At 41.1% G+C, this 19,417-nt stretch overlaps 1 protein-coding gene across 1 annotated transcript in view; it reads right to left on the bottom strand.

Moving 5' to 3' along the window:
• sh3kbp1 (SH3-domain kinase binding protein 1) overlaps positions 1 to 15,155 on the bottom strand; it is a gene marked incomplete at its 5' end in the record, with an annotated part of 115,705 nt that extends 100,550 nt beyond the window's left edge. The window contains 2 exons of the mRNA XM_080752387.1: positions 13,780 to 13,923; positions 14,009 to 15,155. Of these exons, the coding sequence (XP_080608513.1) occupies positions 13,780 to 13,923; positions 14,009 to 15,155 (1,291 nt within the window). The remainder of the gene's footprint in view (positions 1 to 13,779; positions 13,924 to 14,008) is intronic.
• Positions 15,156 to 19,417: the final 4,262 nt, after the last annotated feature.

Genomic DNA, 19,417 nt, shown 5'->3' with positions numbered 1-19,417 from the left:
TTATTATTACCCTTATTAATTACTAGGTGATGGTAACAGTGAGTGAATCCAGGGAGGGAGGGGGCTTTAGCCCAGCCCCTTTCCTACAAGCTCTACAAGCTCGCAGCGCGACACACTTGTAGATCTGCTATTTTTGAAAAAATGTGAAAATTTGTCTTTGAAATGTTCAAATCCTTCTAAAGTTTTTTTTTGAAAAAAAAAAACTATGTTTCTATGTCAGTGGTGCTCAAACCTTTTCATGTGAAGGACCCCCAAAATCATATGTATTTGGCCATGGACCCCCATCTCAAAATATCTAGTTCCAGGGACCCCCCTGGAACAAAATATTTTGAAATGGGAAACAGTTTCTTTTTCTAAAAACCTTAGAAGAATTTGAAATATTCAAAGACTTGCACACATTTTCATGATTAAAAATAAATAAAAAAATAGCAGATCTACAAGCTTGCAGCGCGGCACTCAGTGCCGCACTGTGACCTTGTATATATTTTTCAAAAGTTAGAACATTTTAGAAAATTATTTTTTGTATTCATTTTTTTTCCATTTTCCCAAATCATTATTAAAAATAAATGAAAAAAGTCATCGAAAAAAACAGCCTGCTCAGGTATTAGGAGGGTAGTATGAGTCACCAGAAAAAAAAGAAAAAAAATGTGTGTTTTTAATGAATCTATCATGGTTAAAATGGAGTTTGAAGTTACAATGTGTGTATATGGGGAGAGGCCCATTGGGGAGTTGCCCTGTTTTTTCTTTTTTTTAAGTGAATTATCCCTTTAAAGGACTAGTTCACCCGGTAACCGGTAGAGTCGGCGGAATGAAGCTCGCCGGGAAACAGGGGGTGCGTTCGGAAATGCGCACCGGGTGGGGCAACTGTGCGCTTTTTCAATCTGAACTCTTAGTCAGGGAATATTAATAAAAACCTGGGAATAAATTCCTTACCAAACGATTTCTTCACCAATGTGTTGGTAAAGGTGTCTAGTAACATATCTAACAAAGATTCAAATTCAACATCCCTAGCAAAATGTTTGACAGCTAGGGTAATTCTGGGTCTCATTCACTTACTATACACTGTACTATAATATATATATATGCTTAAAGTGGGATGTGAGGGGTCTAACGAGGTGTTTTTAATTATTCTGAATCCATTGCAAGCATTTGTTTTGAATAAAAAACATTCAATGGGCTAAAAACAGACCATAAAAATTATGGTTAAGTGATGAGTCATCACTTTTCACAGTGGTAGGGGGTCCAGAACATATTGGTAGCATATTATTACAGTGGTTGGAAGAAAACAAACCCCATAGAGCATCGCAGCGGAAGTGGATGCCTGGGGTCACTACGTCATTCCCCATTCATTTTCGCCATAGACTTTTACAAAAATATTTATAACAATTATGTTAAGCCTCGAACCAAGCCATCCAGGACGGAGGTGAATCATGACCATATAACCTTTGATCCTATGTGAAAACATATTTTAATATTACATTATTTGATATACTACATTTAATAACTACCCTTTGTTTAGCGATTTTCAAAATGTTCTTTTCATAGAAAAAAAGGTTATATGGTCATGATTCACCTCCATCCTGGATGGCTTGGTTCGAGGCTTAACATAATTGTTATAAATATTTTTGTAAAAGTCTATGGCGAAAATGAATGGGGAATGACGTAGTGACACCAGGAATCAACTTCCGCTGCGATGCTCTATAAGATGATCTGTTTTAAAGCATAATAGTTTCCTTCCTTCCTTCAGATTATAGGGAAGATTTAATGTTTGAAAAAGAGCTTCAAGTGCAGAATAATACAATCCAGAAGACGGCTATAAAAGTGCAGTTCATCTCAGTGGCGTCACTTCAGAAAAAGCTAAGGTATGGCAACATGTTGCCATACCTTAGCAACAGACACGATGAAAAGTCCATTTTATTAATTCCCCCAGGAGCCAAGGTATAGCTTGCCATACCCAATTGACGCCTCTGGTTCATCTCATGTTTATCTATTTATTTTTTAGCCCACATTCAGGGGCGTCACTTCAGCAAAAGCCAGGGTCGTTAAAGTTACATGTAACTGAGTTACGTAACTAAGTTACCTTTTGCTGTAACTTGCTGGTAACTGATTTACATTCATATTTCTGTAACTCGTCAAGTAACTGAGCTAGTTTTTGGGTTACAAGAAGTTACAAGCGAAGTTATAGTTTTACATTTAAGTTTTGTTAAGATTGACGATCAAATGTCCTCAACAGATCATCATTTTCTTTTTTCTTTTCTTGTTTTTACTTTATTTTAGGAACACAGATGTTTACTAAAGAAAATGTCAACCTTTTTGAAATAAAACATAAAACTCAGTTTTATGTTTCAACTCAGAGAGGCATATTTACCGGTATTTCTGCTGGCATGTGACTTTTTTTTAGGATATTATATGTTGTTTCATGTTCACCAAATGTACATTCTCAATTTAACGGTAAGTAACTCAAGTGCTCAAGTTACTTTTTCTATGTAACTTGAAACTTTATAAGTTACATTTCTCCAGGGGTATAACTTTAACTTGATCAAGTTACTGCCATGGTGAGTTACTTGTAACTGTACAAGTTACGCTTTCAAAGTAACTTCCCCAACACTGGATGGGATGGAAAAGAGGCATTACATTTTGTACAACACGGTCTATTGTGAAAATAGCAGATCTACATGCTCACAACGCCTCGCGCTGCGAGGCGTTGTGAGCATGTAGATCGGCTATTTTCACAATGTCTGAAAAAAAAAGAAGGAAAAAAAAACGTTTTCTTGGGCTGGATATGGCAGCCTGGAACGGTTGTTTAAAGTGCAGCCAAACTTGGCATGTTAGTAAACGTGCCACAGTTAACAATAATGCATTGCACCTGTGCAGCTGACCTGCGGAACCTGGGAATATACCATTCTGTCAAGATGGGGAGAATATAATTATAATACCTTGTTAAAGTGACCATTTTGTTACATTTTGCATTTGTAGTTATTTTACTGTAATTTAACAACATAATAACCAGCACAGATAGACAAAGAGACATTCATGGATTTATAAGTAACTTTTATCTTCCCCCCTGGACCCAGGGTATGGCAGCTGTATACCCCTGCCATACCCAATTGGCACTCACCCTTACTGGAGGCTCATGCTTCCTTCTACGCACTGCAAGCTTGTAGATCTGCTATTTATTTATTTTTATTGTGAAAATGTGTGCGAGTCTTTCAATATTTTTGACCCGATGCTAAACATGTCTTCTAAGTCCTTCTAAAGTAGGGGTGTAACGATACATTTTAACAACGATACGATACGCATCACGATACATGGTTAACGATACGATACATGGATGATATTGGTTCATTCATGGAGATACGATACGATTCAATTCAATGATTTAAAATCCATATAGTAACTATTTGCAAAGAAATGAAAACTGTGTAAAATGTGTAAAAAATCTATTATTATGGAAGTAAACACTGTGATTCTCTAGCAAATACATGGACATTATATTTCAACACATTATGGACAAACCCACACCTTGACATGAACACAGAGATTACACACATTTATCCATAGACCAAGAGTAGCTTTATGGAATGGAAAGGTAATTAAACCCCTCTTTTACATTTTCCCTCTTAAAATGACCAAATACAAGACACAAATACTTAGTTTCCATGCAATCAATTATTTGCATTGCGAAACAATTCGATACCGATTACGGCATTTTTAAAATATACGATACAAAGCCAAAACGTACGATATTTTGCTTTTGCAAACGACAGTAAATCATTGCAAATGAAAAAGCGATTTTTCGATTCAGTTACTATATCGTTACACCCCTACTTCTAAGGTTTTTGAAAAAACTCTCACTTCTCAAACGTGTTCATGTCAAGGTGGACCCCCAAAATGTTATGTATTTGGCCGTGGACCCCCATTTCAAAATATTTTGTTCCAGGGACCCCCCAGAAGATTTTAGTTACAACATGTACGCTTTAAGATATTCAAAGATTTGCACACATTTTCACGACTTTTAAAAAATAGCAGATCTACAAGCTCGCATGTAGATCTGCTATTTTTTAATAGTTAAAGCATAAAACATTGTACCAACATTGTATTACTTTTCTCATATAAACAGTGCTAAAACAGACCAGAAGGTGGCGCTAATGCAAAGACAATAGATGCCAGAGCCTCATAAAACATCAAGAAGAAGAAGAAGGGGGGGAAAAAAGCTAATCTACAAGCTCACAGCACGTGGCAGAACAGACGCGGTGTGAGCTTGTAAGTCTGCTCTTTTCTGCGGGCTGAAAAAGCCACGCCTGCCGCCGGCCGGGTTGCCATGGTTACCACCAAGGAAGGTGAGTTAAGGACACGACACTGACGTCATTTCCATTTCTCTTCCTTCCTTCCTTCTTACCGAGCGGTGGTTGCCATGTCTTCTCATTATAAGCGACTCGTTTTTTTGTAAAGTTGCTTGTAAATATTTGTAATAAAAATAGTAATTGTTGTTTTATTCTTACTTCTTATTGTTTTACAGTAAAGTAGCTTCCCTCTTAATATTGTTCAAAGCAGGTTCTCAGAACATTCTTATGCCAAGGACCACCAAAATACATTCGTATTTGATGCCAGCCAGGGACCCCCCAAAAAAAACAAGATTTGTGTTGTTAATTTTTTTCTTGTCTTTTTATTAATTTATTAACGAATACATTCATGTATATTCATGTATTAATAAATGAATGAATACACGAATGAATGAAAGAATGAAAAAAATTAAAAATAAATAACATATCTAGAAGCTCAGGCGTGTTGCGTTGTGAGCTTGTAGATCTGCTATTTTCCGCTAGCTATTTACAGGGGCGTCAATTGGGTATGGCAGGGGTATGCAGCTGCCATACCCTGGGTCCAGGGGGGTCCAGGGGCATGCAGCTGCCATACCCTGGGTCCAGGGGGGGAAATAAAAGTTACCTTTAAATATAAATCCATGAATGTCTCTTTGTCTATCTGTATTATGTTGTTAAATTGCAGTAAAATAACTACAACATTTTACAAAATGGTCACTTTAACAAGGTATTGTGGGGCACATTTACTAACATGCCAAGTTTAGCTGCACTTGAACAACCGTTCCAGGCTGCCATATCCAGCCCAAGAAACCGTAGAAACGGGGGGAAATAGAATGTAGGCTACTTCTTAAGGTATGGCAACATGACTGGTGTCATGCTGCCATACCTTAGCTTTTTCTGAACTGATGCCACTGGCTATTTATGAAAACGTTTGAAAACACGAGAACATTTTCCAACGTGGAAACGATTATGACAAAAAACAATTGCGATTGGACGATTATTATGTCATAATTGTGACATGCCTATTAGGTGTAGGTGTAGGATCTCCTTTTAGTTGACCTCGTACCAGTGAACTGTACCGTCATGAAACTTTTCTAATGCAAATTATCTCATAAATTATTCAGTCAATTAATCAGTGGTTCTCAAAACATTCTCATGTCAAGGACCCCCCAAACACATTTGCATTTGGTGCTATAGGGGGACCCCCAAACAAGATGTGTGTCATTAAGATAGTCCACTTGTATCTTCTTCATCTTCTTAATAATTATATGGTTGGTATGTAGCCTAATAATCTCTCATTTGATGATAGCCAGACTGTATATATAATAAAATAATGAATACATGAATTAATGAATGAACGAATCAATAAATAAATGAATGCATTAAACCCTAACCCAAAAACAGATAGCAGATCTAGAAGCTCAGGCACATTTGCTGTGAGCTTGTAGATCTGCTATTTTCAAATGGCTAAATACAGCTCTTGCATTCTTTTTTTTTTTTTTTTGAGGGCTCGTTTTTCCAAGACCCGCTTTTGCTTATTTCTGTGAGAACGTGGCAACCAGCGGTCGGTCCGTCTCATCCAGGACGTTAAGGTTGCCAGAGCAGCAGCGCTGAGGAGAACCTGCTGAAAAGCTCCTTAAAAAGGTACGTTAATCTCAACAACCTCCTTAATTACCATGTTAATGAGCTGATATGTTAATTATCTTCACTGTGTAACAGCCTGCTCTCTAAACAGTGCCTTAATGAGCAGCTAATAGCAGAGATAACTAAGATAAAAGCGAATACAGAGAGGACAAGCGTTGCTTTGAATGCAGCCATGATGACACAGTCATGAATCCAACTCCAAACGTCGTGTTTTTGGTCCCTACGTCTACAAAAACGTTCACATTCCGGATTTAAAGTGTTTATCGCATGGCTACGGATGTTAAGAACACGTACGGACCCCCGGAAGTTGCCGTTTGTTCCGTTTTGTCCATTAAAAAGCGGTTTAATCTGATTAGTGGCCGTTTTCCTCATAGTGTTATAATGTGTCACCTGGTGCAGTACATCTCTAGGCCGCTAGGGGTCGCGTGGTTGAAAGCGAATGGAGAGAAATGGCCACCGATCGCATTAAAGTGCTTTTTTATTGCATTTTATGGAAAACATGGCTAGATTTAATAGACCGTATATAATTATAACATCTTTAGCCATGGGTTCAGCATTTTATATTTTAAATATGAGCTTTTTATGAGATTTACGGAGCTAAAAAGGATAAATGTTGAATTGAATCCATGACTGACAGTCATACATCAGGGCTATCAGTGTGAATGATGCTAGCTTAGCCTGCACATGGGCAAACTCATGCTGTTCTGTAAAAGTAACTGAGTACATTTACTTAAATACTGTACCCCCAAGTACAGTTGTGAGGTATTTGTACTTTACTTGAGTATTTCCAGTTTCCATTACTTTTACTTCTACTCCACTACATCTGGGATCCAAATATTGTACTTTTACTTCACTACACTTATTATTAACTGTAGTTACTTTGCAGATATAAATTAGCCTATATAGATTACATTATGAAACACACGTTAATCCACTTTAGCCCTACTTTATACCTATAGGCTATTTGAAAATAGCAGATCTACAAGCTCGTATATCTGCTATTTTCAAACATTTTTGTACTTTCACTTCTGTTACTTTAAGTACATTTTGATGCCAATGCTTTTGTACTTTTACTCAAGTACATTTCGAATTACGGAGTTTTACTTGTAACAGAGTATTTCCATATTGCAGTATTGATACTTTACCAGAGTAAAAACATTTGAGTACTTTTCCCACCACAGACAACCACTCAGCTATAATGCCTATATTAGGGCATCGCAGCGGAAGTGGTTTCCTGGAGCCACTTAACAGTTCTACTGCCAGATGTATTATTTATTTATTGGGGCTGGTGCCAGCAAAAAGCAGCTTACCTTTGCGATGTTCTAGAAAATTATCTATTGATAGATTTCCAAACTATTTATTTTTTCACTGTACATGACAAGGTACAGTGAAAATATAATATATCCCATAGAGTTAACACAGAAATCGCAAATGTAATGCAATTTCCGAATAGTAAAGTATAAAATACGACCATGATCAAGAACATAAGATAGTAAAAGGCACAAAGCATTATAATTTACTTTACCGTTCGAAATAATGATTTGTTGGCTTTAAGTCCAGCAATTTCTGTTATAGTTTCCCCTTCTAAATTGACATCAGCACCCGGGGGATGCTGAGAAATCTGCTGAGTGCGCATGCGTGGGCGGGCTGTGAATTTGGTCTATTGGCAGCGCGCTTGGGTCAAAATTGGGGCGAACGGGAACTTCCGAAGCAGTAAAAGAGTTAATATTCCCCATTCATTTTCCTCATAGACTTTTACAAAAATATTTTATAACAATGATGTTAAGCCTCGAACCAAGCCATCCAGGATGGCAGTGAATCATGACCATACAACCTTTGTTTCTATGAAAAGAACATTTTGAAAATCGCTAAATAAAGGGTAGTTATTAATGTAGTATATCAAATAATGTAATATTAAAATATGTTTTCACATAGAATCAAAGGTTGTATGGTCATGATTCACTGCCATCCTGGATGGCTTGGTTCGAGGCTTAACATAATCGTTATAAATATTTTTTGTAAAGGTCTATGGGGAAAATGAACTTGGAACTGAGACAGTGACAGAGACGGTCGCATAGCACTATAGCTCCTACAAGCTCAAGGCCACTTGTGGTGAAAACTCACTGCAGGGCCAAATCGAACAACTAAAGGACAAAATGACGAAAAAGGATATCGAAGAAATAAAGACCTCACTCAGCCTTTTCAGTTATTATTATTATTATTATTATTACCCTTATCCTTTTATCATGTTTCCTTTATCTCCATTTATGTAATTACATTTTTTTGAGAAAAAAAGTAGATTATTCATCTATTCATTTATTTCATTATCACCAGAAGGTAAAATCGTATACTCTTATAACATATTCTGATTCCTGAATTGCTAGTGTTGATGTATATGGTAATTCTTCCAACATGTTTTTTCCCTTTTCTTAATTTTCCATTTATTTTTTAATTTTTTATTTTCCATTCTCATATCTGCTATGAGGCCGATGTATCCTTGAATTTCAAACATTCCTATAACAAATCACTGTATTTTACTTATTGAATAAGTAGGATAGGCTTCTACAAGCTTTCAGCTTCAGCCTATTCCTTTTGACCACATGTAACAATGACTAAGTGGATGTATGACTTGTAAAAATGTGAGTGATCAAATAAACTAAAACTAAACTAAAAAAAAAAAAAATGGGAGGTTTTTAAGTGGCACCAGTAAACCACTTCCGCTGCGATGCTCTTATAGCTGCTGTTTGTCTGTTTGACTGTAATGTGTAATCATGTGTTTTCCTCTGGTTCTGTTTTGTAGTTTAATAATCATTATTTGCTGTCTGTGTGTGTGTGTGTGTGTGTGTGTGTGTGCGCGTGCGTGCGTGCGTGCGTGTGTGTGTGTGTGTGTGTGTGTGTGTGTGTGTGTGTGTGCGCATGTGTGTGCGATGCGTGTGTGCGTGTGTGTGCTGTGTGTGTGTGTAGCAGGTACTTAAAGTATTTAAGCAAAGAGAGCCGTATAATTTGCTGCAGATTCTCTGCTCAGCCGTTTTCCAACACCATATCAGCTATTAAACACAACCAAACAGTTATTAACGCTTTAAAGAGGATCACACCGCAAAGTCCCAGCTTTAAGAAAACCACGGCTGACGCAATGTTTTTAATGTTTTAGGGTTAGAATTATTGAATGCGTTAACTGTTGAAAAATAGCAGATATACAAGCTCGCAGCGCTATTTTTGAAAAAAATAATTAATCTTTTGGCGAGTCTTTGAATATATTTATTTTGAAAGCGAAATATTTGTAACTCAAATATTTGCTTCCTTCTTGGGGGGTCCCTGGAACAACATATCTTGAGATGGGGGTCCGCGGGTCGAATGCATGTAATGTTGGGGGTCCTTGACATGAAAAGGTTTGAGAACCACCGATTTAGAAGAAGGATTTAGAACACATTTATGGATGGAATCGGGTCGAAAATATTCAAAGACTTGCACAAAATTGAGTACCTGATTTACCAGTTTTTAACATTTTGAATATAGATTTTTTTTTTGATTTACCAGACTGTAAACCACAAACTAGAAGTTTTTAATCTGTTAAATGTTTTACTTAACTCATATAAATTAGGAATTATAAGACATAATACTTATGGAAAGTGGAAAAACAGTAAATCTCCAGCAGTTTGTGGAACAACAGTATAAAGTCCGTACAAGCAATATTCAGCAGACAAAGGGAGCAGATAACATTAAAACAGACAATTAAACAAAATGAGGGGGGATTGCATTAACAATTTAACACATTAAAAATGTCTAGTTTGTGGTTTACAGTCTGGTAAATCAAAAAATATATATATTAAAAAAATTATAATAATATGGACTTAGACTCTTATTCGTCACAGGTACTCAAATGTTCACGGCTAAAAGAAGAAAAAAAAATAGCAGATCTACAAGCTCACAGCACGGCACTCGGTGCCGCGCTGTGAGCTTGTATATCTGCTATTTTTCAATAGTTAAAGCATTACAATAATGGCTAAAGTGATTAAAATCTAAAGTTACACAGAATTGCGTTCCCTTCTAAATGTGTTCATGTTTTTCATTTTTTTAATACACATTCCGTAACCACTGTTATTAGGTTTGTAGGTAGTGTGCAGATTGGATCATAATGATGTCACAACGATGTCATGTGAACCACAGTGGCGTCAGATGTTGTTTTGTCAGTAAATTAATTTGACAGCTTTGCTGCATGGGCAGGAGGGCATCTCACCAGAGATCATGTACTGTACTGTACTGTACTGTACTGTACTGTACTCTACTCTACTCTACTCTACTCTACTGTACTGTACTGTACTGTACTGTACTGTACAGGTTCCCAAACCTTTTTGTCTCAGGGCACCCCATAAATATTTTTTTTAATCCGAGGCACCCCTACATTATAATTTTCACTCCCAGCACCTTATATTTATAGCATATCGTCGTTGTCGGGTGGAAACCTTGTATGTCCAAAACCGTTAGTTTTGTATTTATCATCTATAAATGGTGCATTTATATAGCGCTTTTATCCAAAGCGCTTTACAGAGATTGTGCATTACATTCACCCATTCACGCACACATTCATACACCGGTGGCGGAGGAAACCATGCAAGGCACCAACCTGCTCACCGGGAGCAATGTGGGGTTCAGAGTCTTGCCCAAGGACTCTTCAACATTAACTCAGGGGGAGCCCAGATTCGAACTGGGAACCCTTCGGGAACCCTTCCTGCTCTAATAACGGTTTCTCTACCCCTGAGCTATGCCGCCCCACATACATGTACTAAACTAGTTTTGTGCGACAGCCTTGTGTGATGAAGCAGGGCTTTGCTTTACCAAAAGACGTACACATTTGAAACTTGGAGATACAAGGTTTCTGCCCGACAGTGACGATATTTTAGTGATTAAGTTGTGAGGAAAACATTGGGATAACAGCCATTTTTTGGTTAGAACTGTTCAAGTTTAAAATGATACTAAATATTTTTTCAAGTGTACCCATGGCATTTTATGTCCTTTCCCATTCAGACCTCCTTAAAGCAGTGTTTCTCAGCCTTCCTAACCCTAACCCTTTCTGCATGGGCACACTTTTCATGTCCCAAGAATCCATGGTCACACCAACATGATACGGGGGTGTAAATATCGTTGCTGTCGGGAAGAAACCTTGCATCTCCAAGTTTCAAATGTGTGCGTTTCTTCGCAAAGCAAAGCCCTGCTTCATCATACAAGGCTGTCGCACAACAGTAGTGAAAACAGACGATCTGTCAAGCACACAACGCCTCGCACCACGAGGCGTTGTGCGCTTGTAGATCGGCTGTTTTCACTAGTTTAAATCATTTTTTTTTAATGATAAATACAATACTGGCTTTCAAGCAGTTTCAAGGGGCACACTTGAGCCTTCTCAGGGGCACACCAAAGGTCCCCAGGCACAGTGGTTGAGAAACACTGCACTAAAGGGCCAGTTCACCTCTGGGACAACCAGATCTTATTTTATTGTTGTTTGGGACACGATCAACACAATCCTGAGGTGTTTTTTGTGTTCAATCTGTGTTTTGAGATATTTTAGTATTTCAGCATGAATGATGATGCATTTTGCATCATATGATGCAGCATGATGACTCATATGATGCAAAATGCATCATCATTCATTCTGAAATACTAAAATATCTGGTTGTCCCAGAGGTGAAGTGGCCCTTTAAGAACCACTGGTCTAAAAAGACCAACCTTAATCGATGCTTTGCCATGCGCATGGCAACAAACCAGAATGACTCAGGAAAGCTCTTTCACTAGAGGAGCATGGATGAACTGATGCACTTATTTTATTCTGTTATTATAATTACATTTGTTGGGGCCTTTTATTGATAGGACAGGAAACGGTGAGAGAGAAAGAGAGAAAGATGTGGAGTGTAGCCATAAGGGCAGCGAAAGCCATCAGGATCGGGAATCGAACCCACGGCACACTGTCAGGCTTCATCGATTGATTGATTGATTGATTGATTGATTGATTGATTGATTGATTGATTGAAGACTTTATTGTCAGTTTTCATAGGAAAAGGTACAGTTTCATGACGGTACAGTTCACTGGTACAAGGTCAACTAAAAGGTACAGTTTCATGACGGTACAGTTCACTGGTACAAGGTCTACTAAAAGGTACAGTTTCATGACGGTACAGTTCACTGGTACAAGGTCTACTAAAAGGTACAGCTTCATGACGGTACAGTTCACTGGTACAAGGTCTACTAAAAGGTACAGTTTCATGACGGTACAGTTCACTGGTACAAGGTCTACTAAAAGGTACAGCTTCATGACGGTACAGTTCACTGGTACAAGGTCTACTAAAAGGTACAGTTTCATGATTCAGATTCAGATTCAGATTCCTTTATTTACCATTGTGTATCACACATAGGAATTTGCTTTGGTAACATACCAGTGTGCATTCAATATTTTTTTCACAGATAACATGAAAAACAACAAACACAAAACAACACCGTGCAGAAATAAATAATAAATAATATAAATAAAGTGCAGTAGTGTTCAATAGTGCAACATATTGCTGATGTCCCTAAGGGGCAAGGGAAAAAGGGAAACCAGCGTCATCCAGCAGCCTGGCAGCTGAGGGGAAAAAACTGTTTTTGTGGCGCTCTGTCTTGGCCCCTAGGTGCCGCATCCTTCTCCCAGAGGGGAGCAGGGTGAGGAGGCCGTGACCAGGGTGGGAGGGGTCGGCCATGATCTTTCTTGCCCTCCTCAGCGCCCTGGAGTCGTGCAGGGACTTGAGGGAGGGCAGGGGACGGCCAATCACCCTCTCTGCAGAGCGTATCACCCGCTGCAGCTTGACCAGGTCTTTTGCGCATGCAGCGGGGAACCAAGTGATGATAGAGTGAGTGAGGATGGACTCTATGATGGCCGTGTAGAACTGCGTCATCATGGCCCTCGACAGTCTGTATTTACGCAGCTGCCGAAGAAAGTACATCCTTTGCTGGGCCTTTCTCAGGAGGGCAGTGATATTGAGTTCCCACTTCAGGTCCCTGGAGATGATCATCCCCAGGAACTTGCAGGACTCAACATAGTCCACCTGAGTGCCACCCAGCATGATGGGAAGGGGCGGGGCTGGGTCCTTCCGGAAGTCCACCACCATCTCCACTGTCTTAAGGGCATTTAGCTCCAGGTTGTTAATTTCACACCAGCTTCGCAGCCGCTCGATCTCCCCCCTGTAGGCCGACTCGTCCCCCTTGGAGATGAGGCCCACCAAGGTGGTGTCGTCAGCAAACTTGAGGAGCTTGACCGACGGGTGGAGGGAAACACAGCTGTTGGTGTACAGGGAAAACAGTAGTGGGGACAGGACACAGCCCTGCGGGGAACCGGTGCTGGTGGACCTGGAGCTGGAAATGTTCTTCCCCAGCTTCACCCGCTGCGACCTGTTGGTTAAAAAGTCCGTAATCCACTTGCGAGTGGAGGCAGGCACTTGCAGCAGGGACAGCTGGTGCTCCAGGATGGATGGTAGGATGGTGTTGAAGGCCGAACTGAAGTCGACGAACAGGATCCTGGCATAGCTGCCGGTAGTGTCCAGATGTTTTAGAGTGTGGTACAGAGCCATGTTCACGGCGTCCTCCGTGGATCTATTCGCTCTGTACGCGAACTGCAGCGGGTCCAGCACAGGATCAGTAATGCCCTTCAGATGGGCCAGGACAAGGCGCTCCAGGACCTTCATGACCACAGAGGTCAGGGCGACGGGTCTATAGTCATTTAGGCCTGTGACCTTGGCCTTCTTGGGGACGGGAATGATGGTCGAGGCCTTGAAGCATGCTGGTACCTGACCGAGCTCCAGCGAGGTGTTAAAGATGTTGGTGAACACCGGGGCGAGCTGGTCAGCACAGTGCTTCAGGACGGAGGGGGAGACAGAATCCGGGCCGGACGCCTTCCGGGGGTTCTGGCTCCTGAACAGCAGCTTAACCTCTCTCTCTGTGACAGTGAGAGGTGGTGGGGTTGGGGGGGAGAAGAGTGGTTGTGTCCGGGGGGGGGTGGAGGGGGAGGGCAGGGGGGAAACTCTCCCTCTCAAAGCGGCAGTAAAACTCATTGAGCTCGTTGGCGAGAGGGAGGTTGTCAGACGCCTGTGGGGACCTGGACTTATAGTTGGTGATGGTTTTAAGTCCTTTCCAGACAGAGGAGGAGTTCCCCTCAGAGAGCTGCTGCCGCAGTTTCTCCGAGAAGCGGTGTTTCGCCTCCCTCACCGCTTTAGCAAACTCGTACTTGGCTCGCCTGAACAAGGCCACGTCGCCGCTACGCCTGGCCACCTCCTTCTCCGACCGCAGCCTCCTGAGATGGGCTGAAAACCAGGGCTTGTCGTTGTTGTAGATCTTCCTGTAGCGGAGGGGGACACACACCTCCTCGCCGAGGCTGATGAATGATGTCACAGTGTCCGTGTATTCATCCAGGTTGTTTCCAGCCTCAGGCCCCGCCCACTCAACAAAGTCCTGGTCACAGCCCGCACTCTCCAGCCAGGCACAGAGTCGCTCACTTGCCTCACTGGACCACACTCTGAAACTCCGCACTACAGGTTTTGATATTTTTAATCTCTGCCTGTAGCGAGGGATCAGATGGATGAGATGGTGATCACCCCTGCCCAGAGCAGCACGTTGGACAGAATGGTATGCCTGCGGGATGGTACAGTAGCAGTGATCAAGAATGTTCTCACCCCTAGTAGCACATGTGACTTGCTGTCTGTATTTAGGGAGAGCCCGACTCAGATGAGCCTGGTTGAAGTCCCCAAGCACCACAGCAAAACTGTCCGGGTATTTACGTTCCGCCCCCGTCAGCTGTTCTGCTAGTGTATCCACTGCTGCGGTGACGTCAGCATCCGGAGGAATGTAAACACACACGAGGAGGAACGCGTTAAACTCACGGGGAGAATAGAATGGGCGACAGAGGATGAAAAGCATTTCAATTGCAGGAGAACAGTGTTGTTGCAACACTGTCACATCAGAGCACCAGCGGTTGTTCACAAAGAACATTAATCCTCCTCCACTTGACTTCCCAGCCGCAGCGAAGTCTCTGTCACAGCGAAACGCGGAGAAGCCATCTAACTGTACAGCCCCGTCTGGGACTGTCGCCGTCAGTTTTGTCTCCACGAACGCGAAAACAGCCGTGGATTTGAAGTCATTCTCCCGTGAAACAAGCATCCGGAGTTCATCCATTTTATTGGGTAAAGAGTTCACATTGCAGAGGAATATACCTGGCAGCGGTGGACGCGAACTTCTCCGCCGTAGGCGAACCAGACAACCTCCTCGCTTCCCCCGTTGTCTTCTGGTCCAACGTACAGCGCTGGCAAAGAACGTTGTCCCCCTCAGCAGAATATCCAGTACATCCGTGGAACGGGTGAGTAATGATGGTAAAATGTCCAGTGGGGTAGAACACCCAATGTTCAGCAGCTCTTCTCTTGTGTAAGAAGGCTCACACGACACGTACAACACGAATAACAGACAGAATGCAACACACGTAGTCACCATAGCAGCCCTGGCCGGCGCCATCTTGGTTGTTTGGTTGTTTGGTTGACGGTACAGTTCACTGGTACAAGGTCTACTAAAAGGTACAGTTTCATGACGGTACAGTTCACTGGTACAAGGTCTACTAAAAGGTACAGCTTCATGACGGTACAGTTCACTGGTACAAGGTCTACTAAAAGGTACAGCTTCATGACGGTACAGTTCACTGGTACAAGGTCTACTAAAAGGTACAGCTTCATGACGGTACAGTTCACTGGTACAAGGTCTACTAAAAGGTACAGCTTCATGACGGTACAGTTCACTGGTACAAGGTCTACTAAAAGGTACAGCTTCATGACGGTACAGTTCACTGGTACAAGGTCTACTAAAAGGTACAGCTTCATGACGGTACAGTTCACTGGTACAAGGTCAACTAAAAGGATCGACACCTCAAGAAAGCTTTGGGCTTGTTTCAATCGGGGCCCTTTTTTTAAACTCGTCCAACATTAAATCACGGACATACACGAACTTTTGAAGGCAATGGTAGCCAATCAGGAGGGAATATGGGAAATGGGACAGATCCATGTTGATGACATGACTTTAGAGATACTGTGTACCGCTTTGCGTGATTTTAGGGCAAAATCTGTAGGAGCAGTGTGCAAAAATGTGTTTTTAAAAATCGGCCTGATGGTGGCGCTAAATGGGACAGATCCATGTTGATGACATGACTTTAGAGATACTGTGTACTGCTTTGCGTGATTTTAGGGCAAAATCTGTAGGAGCAGTGTCCAAAAATGTGTCTGGCAAGAACCGGCCTCATGGTGGCGCTAGAAGAGGGCCATGTGAGAAATGAGGGGCTTGGCAAATGAGGGGTTTGGCAGCCAAGGAGTGTGTGTGTGCAAAGTTTGGCATGGATAGGGGCAACGGTGGCGGAGATATGAGTAGGGCAAAAGTGTGACGTGACGTGACGTGACGTGGCGTGATGTTACGTGAGAGGTAATGATAGGCTTTGTCTTTTTTTTTTAATTATATATTATATATATATATTATATACAACTAATTTAGTTTCGAGTGGCAGCCTCGAAACTGGCAACCTTTCAGAGCGGTTTTAAAGGAAGTTAGGGATTTATGCACCTTTAAGGCCTTCGGTAAGGCGTTCCACATTTTAGCGGCATAGCAGGAGAACAAAATTAATGTAACCCTTTGTTTAAGTCCAAATCTGGGTTGGACTTGATCTGTGGCGCTGCCTCTGGCGTTGTAATTGTGGACATTGTGCTGACCTTTCTAAAAGGGCCTTTTGGTGAAAATATTGTAAATAGCAGCACTGCGACGCGTTGTGAGCTTGGAGGTTGTCTATTTTCGGTGCTTGATACCACACTGAACTAAGCATAATCAAGTGAATACTGGAGATGTGGCGTAACGGCATGGATTTCTACACAGAGAGGGACATTCTTTCAACACAAGATGCTGCATTCAAGTTCAGGAGAGTTTGGACAAGGCAATTCTCTTGAATGCTGCCTTCAGGTATGGCATGGAAAAGGGGACCATTTGCATTTCTTTCACCATAGTGAAAACTGCATTCATGGTCTGGAGAGGGCACTTTTTACAGACGGATAAAAGGGCAGGGGCTCAAGCCCCCTTTGATGTCTATGTGTGCACGACATGTGCCTGAGCCTAGGTGACCCGACCCGCCTACGCCAGCGGTTCCGGGTCTGATCGATGCTTCTTTCTGCTGGCTCTAAGCCTCCTGAGAGATGATTGGTCAGCACAGCACTGAGAGCAGGAAGTGCTGCTCTAGTGAGCGACTCTGCCAAACACTCCATTTCTTGTGGAGTCGGCATAGAGATTAGAAACCTCTTAGCTGTAAAAACATACAAATCCAAGGTTTCTGCCTCGCAGCAATGATTTGTAGTCCAGGCGTTTCAGGCAGTATTTTGATGGAATCGTGCACTTTATGAAAGAAGCATGACATTTGGCACACAGTTAGAAGAACATGCCATATGAAACATTTTTGGCTATAGGGACATCACAGATTTGTCTTGGGAAAACTTGTGGGAGCCAATCAGTTGGGCTCTCATAGACTTGAATACTGGAGATGTGGCGTAACGGCATGGATTTCTACACAGGGCAATTCTTTCAACATAAGATGCTGCGTTCAAGTTCAGGAGAGTTTGGACAAGGCAATTCTCTTGAATGCTGCCTTCAGGTATGGCACTATGGCATGGAAAGAGGGGGCATTTGCATTTCATTGATTGATTGATTGATTGATTGATTGATTGATTGAAGACTTTATTAGAAGTTTGCATAGAAAAAGGTACAGTTTCATGACGGTACAGTTCACTGGTACAAGGTCTACTAAAAGGAGATCCATGAACAGACTAAGCTTATTTCCACAGGAAACCATTGAAGTATCTCATATAACATTTAATGACAGACGGATAGAACAGAACACAGTACTATGCAGTAGAAAAAACTGCATTAAGTAGTAAAAACTGCATTCATGGTCTGGAGAGGGCACTTTTTACAGATAAAAGGGCAGGGGCTCAAGCCCCCTTTGATGTCTATACTGTACATACAGTGACGGAATATTTTCTTTCACATCAGGTTGTGATGATCGTTGGACTCACCAACTATTTCTCCCAGACTCAGGAGTCGTAGGAGTTTGAATGAATGTAGAATTATGCCAGTGTGCGCCAGTGGTCACCCTCCCCTGTGCCTCACACACACACACGCACACGCACACACACACACACACACACACACACACACACACACACACACACACACACACACACACACACACACACACACACGCACACGCACACACACCACCTTTCAGCCTACTGGGTTGCAGTGGTGGAAAAAGTACTCAAATGATTTACTTCATTAAAGGGGAAGACCACCCATTTTCAATATTGAACTATATGTCATTAATATACCTTATAAGAGTTGTGTGGAAATAGAAAAAAGTTCCCCCTCTTCTGTGTTGCCTAGAACTGGAGGATTGATTTTGGGGTTTGTAAAGTACAACTTGATGACATCACACCGTTGTACTTTACAATACAAACCCCAAAATCAATCTTCCAGTTCTAGGCAACACAGAAGAGGGGGAACTTTTTTTTCTATTTCCACACAACTCCTCTAAGGTATATTAATGACATATTTCAATATTGAAAATGGGTGGTCTTCCCCTTTAAGTAAAAGTATCAATACTGCAATGGAGAAATACTTTGTTGTTAAGTAGAAGTACGGAATTCAAAATGTACTTGAGTAAAAGTGTGAAAGTATTGTCATCAAAATGTACAAAAGGTTTGAAAATGGCAGATCTACAAGCGCACAACACGCCGCGATGTGACACGTTGTGACTTGTAGATCGGCTATTTAAAGAAATGTAGGTATAAAATAGGGCTATATGTGGTTCATGTATGTTTTATAATAGTATAATTTATACCTGCCAAGTAACTCATAGCTGAAGTTTTCAAATAATTGTAGTGGAGTAAAAGTACAATATTTGTATCCGAGATGTACTGGAGTAGAGTACAGTACTTAAAGGGATATTCCACTTTCAAAATAACATTTGGTCATTTTATCGTCTAATCAGGCTTTTATGAACACCCTGAACAATTTTTAATTTGCTTGATTCAATATTTAGTTATTTGATGTAAATGTTATCATGCCCTCCAGGCCCAGGGCCTCTCCCCACACACACCCATTGTAACTTCAAACTCCATTTTAACCATGATAGATTCATTAAAAACACCCATTATTTTTCTGGTGACTCATAATAACCTCCTAATACGTGAGCAGGCCGTGTTTTTTGATACATTCTTTCATTTATTTTTAATATTATTTTTTGTATTACATTTTTCCCATTTTCCCAAATAATTATTAAAAATAAATGAAAAAATGCATTGAAAAAACACGGCCTGCTCACGTATTAGCAGAGTAATATGAGTCACCAGAAAAATAATGGG

The sequence above is a fragment of the Nannobrachium achirus genome (assembly GCF_963921795.1).
Source record: "Nannobrachium achirus genome assembly, chromosome: 21".
Taxonomy (NCBI): domain Eukaryota; kingdom Metazoa; phylum Chordata; class Actinopteri; order Myctophiformes; family Myctophidae; genus Nannobrachium; species Nannobrachium achirus.
This window is presented reverse-complemented; position numbering and strand designations above follow the sequence as displayed.